Genomic DNA, 3,176 nt, shown 5'->3' on the forward strand with positions numbered 1-3,176 from the left:
GCACCTCGGAAATGTTGCAACTGATAACTATATTATGAAAGCACGAAAAGTGCTAAAATAATCCTATCATTAAAATATGTACGCTTACATTATATTGATTTCTATGGTAGGTGCCTCCCACCTTCCTTACATGGTCAATATGGAGGTAGTGTGGAATATCCTTTTTATTCTCTGCTTTAATTGAGATCTGATGGTTGTGTATCGTATGTTTAAAGGCAGCCATTTTGAGCGATATCGGAGGCGTAGTGTTAGCCAATGCCTGTGGACCTTGTATAGGACAGTGGGACAGAAAGGATGTCAAGAAGGGCGAGAAAAACACCATTGTTACATCTTACAACAGAAACTTCACCGGCCGTAACGATGCCAATCCCGCCACACACGCTTTTGTTACCTCCCCTGAGTTGGTGACGGCAATGGCCATCGCTGGAGAACTCAGTTTCAATCCAGTAACAGACAGTCTAACAGCATCTGATGGTAAATATTCAGTATAAACGCTATATCTGTACCTAAGAAAGAAAAGTTACTTTAAGTCATTTTAAAGTTAATTATTTTTTAGAATAACAACGACAAAATTTTCTCTTCAGCAAACCATGTAAGGGACCACAAGGATGTTAGTTCTTTACAGTGAAAGGTAATGAAGTAAGGGGACCTGAGACATTTACTTCATTATAAATAAATTTGACTGTAAAGAAATTATTTCCTTGGGGTGCCTTACAGTTGAGAACAAATTTGTTTGGTTCCCTGCTCTTCCTTATACCATGTAAACATGGTAAACATGTGTTACGCTGGAGAACTAATTTATCAGATACCAAGGGGTTTGCTTAAACCATGTTTTACTGTAAAGAAAATAATCCACCATGTCTGTGGGGTTTCTTATGATTATGTTTCCCTGTTGAGAAATAATCACTTGGTCCCCCGGGGTTTCCTATTTTTGCTGTTTTCCTGTATGTAGAGAACTATTATATTAGGTTCTCTTGGGTTTTTATTAATATTCAGGTTTCACTGTAGAAAACTTATCTTTAAGGTCCCCTTAAAGAGTATTTCACTGTCAATTAAGAATTTCTTAGGTACCCATAATTTTGTTTGCATGTTTTACTAAATGTATAGAAAATTCCTTTTAGGGTTCATTGATTTACTGTTTATGGGTTTTGTCTAGGGTCGAAATTTAAGTTTGAAAGTCCTTATGGTGACGAGCTGCCGTCCAAAGGATTTGACCCAGGAATGGATACGTTCCAGCCTCCGCCCGGAGACGGAACAAGCCTCAGAGTGGATGTTGACCCTAAAAGTGCTCGCCTTCAGTTGTTGTCTCCCTTTGACAAGTGGAACGGTCAGGATTACCTTGATATGCCAATCCTCATCAAGGTAAATGTCACAACCTTCATGGGTATATATCACTGACTCATGAAGTAAAGTCGGATAATTCGGGGAAGTTAAGATTCGCTGATCGTCATCAAGATAAATCTGACACAAGTCATAGTAAGGGCTGTTCCAGAATTAAATATAAGGGAGAAGTTCGATACACCTTTTCAGAGATCATAGGAATGTGGTTGTTTAAATTTATTTAATGAAAAACGCAAAGAATCAAAATTATCCTGGAACTAATATATTTACAATGTATGTGATATGATGCACCTTTAAGGAAATGTGTGTATTATGTAAATTATTTCAGGTGAAAGGAAAGTGTACAACTGACCACATCAGTGCTGCTGGTCAGTGGCTCAAATACAGAGGTCATCTGGACAATATCTCCAACAACCTGCTGATTGGGTAAGACCAAATATAAAATATCAAAATGTTAGATTTAGAAACTTTATTTATTTACAACAATAATTGTAAAACTAGTTTATCAACATATATTAATCGCTTTTGTTGGTCAGACTGCTTGCACACAAGGTCTTAAATGTGTGATGGAACTGGAGTGCCCAGAAAAACTCCAGTCTGTGGGGCAGATGACCCGATACCTTTTTACATTATATCGGGGAATAGAACCCTGGCTGTCTTGGTGAAAAGCGAGTCAAGTGCACTTACCAAATCCCCCATACACATGTGTTAGAACTGGTTCCTCTCCTCTGGAATCCCCCATACCGTGTGTTAGAGCTGGTTCCTCTCCTCTGGTGCCTATATACGACACTTGTGTATAGTAAATGGGTTGAATCATGCCACGTTAGCTCTATGATAAACTTAGATAAAATTTGCGTCTGTGATATCGGTGTATATGTTTCTTATTGTTAGTTTTATGTTTATGTATTTATTACAGTGCCACCAATGTGGAAAATGGTGAAATTAACAGCGTGAAGAACTGGCTTACCGGGAAATACGGCAGTGTACCCGACACGGCTAGATATTACAAGGTCGGTACCGGCAGAAAGTTTAATAAAAATATACATTTGTACAGCGCGCCCTATATAATTTGTAAAAAGAAAAATAGCAATGAAAGTTTGATGCTGTTCAGAGCTGTTTAAAAAGCATTTATATTAGGAACATTGTTCCACTTATTTCAATGAAAAGGAGCGCTTTCACATTCTTACCTGAAAGTGAGAGAAATTCCAAATTTCTGTGAGTGATAAAACCTGCAGAAAGTTACCCACGATGCAGCCAATGTTTCAGGAGGACACCTTTTTTCTATTAGACATTTTCCAAGTTATCCAGCTATGTTACTATCAATCCACATACGCTGATTGAAGGTGGTTTCATTACTACGCTCCACTTTACTCATACCAAGACATGTTAAACCTTTGGGCTGTTGTCAGGGTCTTTTTTAGAAGGAAGAGTGACATTTTTGAATGGTTTCCTCATTTCAGGCACAGAGCATCCCCTGGGTGGTTGTAGGAGATGAAAACTATGGTGAGGGAAGTAGCAGAGAACACGCTGCACTCGAGCCCCGACATCTCGGTGGACGTGCCATCATCGTCAGGAGTTTCGCCCGTATACACGGTAATACATCAACAGGCCTGCAGCCGTGTAGCGTTTTGGTGTTACCACTAGATAGTAGATATATAAGAATATATTGATGTTATTAGGTATAATGATACTACATAAATAACAATCTCAGAACTGCAAGTTTGGATTTTCCCCTCAAAATGAAATCAAATTTGTATGCTGATTATATGGAGCCGGGAACAGAGGAAATTCTTTGAAAATCTACCCCCAGCAGTGTACACTTATTATACCCCCAG

At 38.7% G+C, this 3,176-nt stretch overlaps 1 protein-coding gene across 1 annotated transcript; it reads left to right on the forward strand.

The window, feature by feature from the left end:
* Positions 1–215: 215 nt before the first annotated feature.
* Positions 216–3,033, forward strand: LOC110444464 (aconitate hydratase, mitochondrial-like; the record flags this gene model as incomplete). The annotated part of the gene is made up of 5 exons (XM_021488840.1): positions 216–474; positions 1,157–1,362; positions 1,670–1,767; positions 2,258–2,351; positions 2,802–3,033. Coding segments are annotated over 5 exons (867 nt in total), but the record flags the coding sequence as incomplete, so codon positions are not given.
* Positions 3,034–3,176: the final 143 nt, after the last annotated feature.

This window comes from Mizuhopecten yessoensis, unplaced genomic scaffold (assembly GCF_002113885.1).
Source record: "Mizuhopecten yessoensis strain PY_sf001 unplaced genomic scaffold, ASM211388v2 hete_36127676, whole genome shotgun sequence".
In the NCBI taxonomy this organism is placed as follows: domain Eukaryota; kingdom Metazoa; phylum Mollusca; class Bivalvia; order Pectinida; family Pectinidae; genus Mizuhopecten; species Mizuhopecten yessoensis.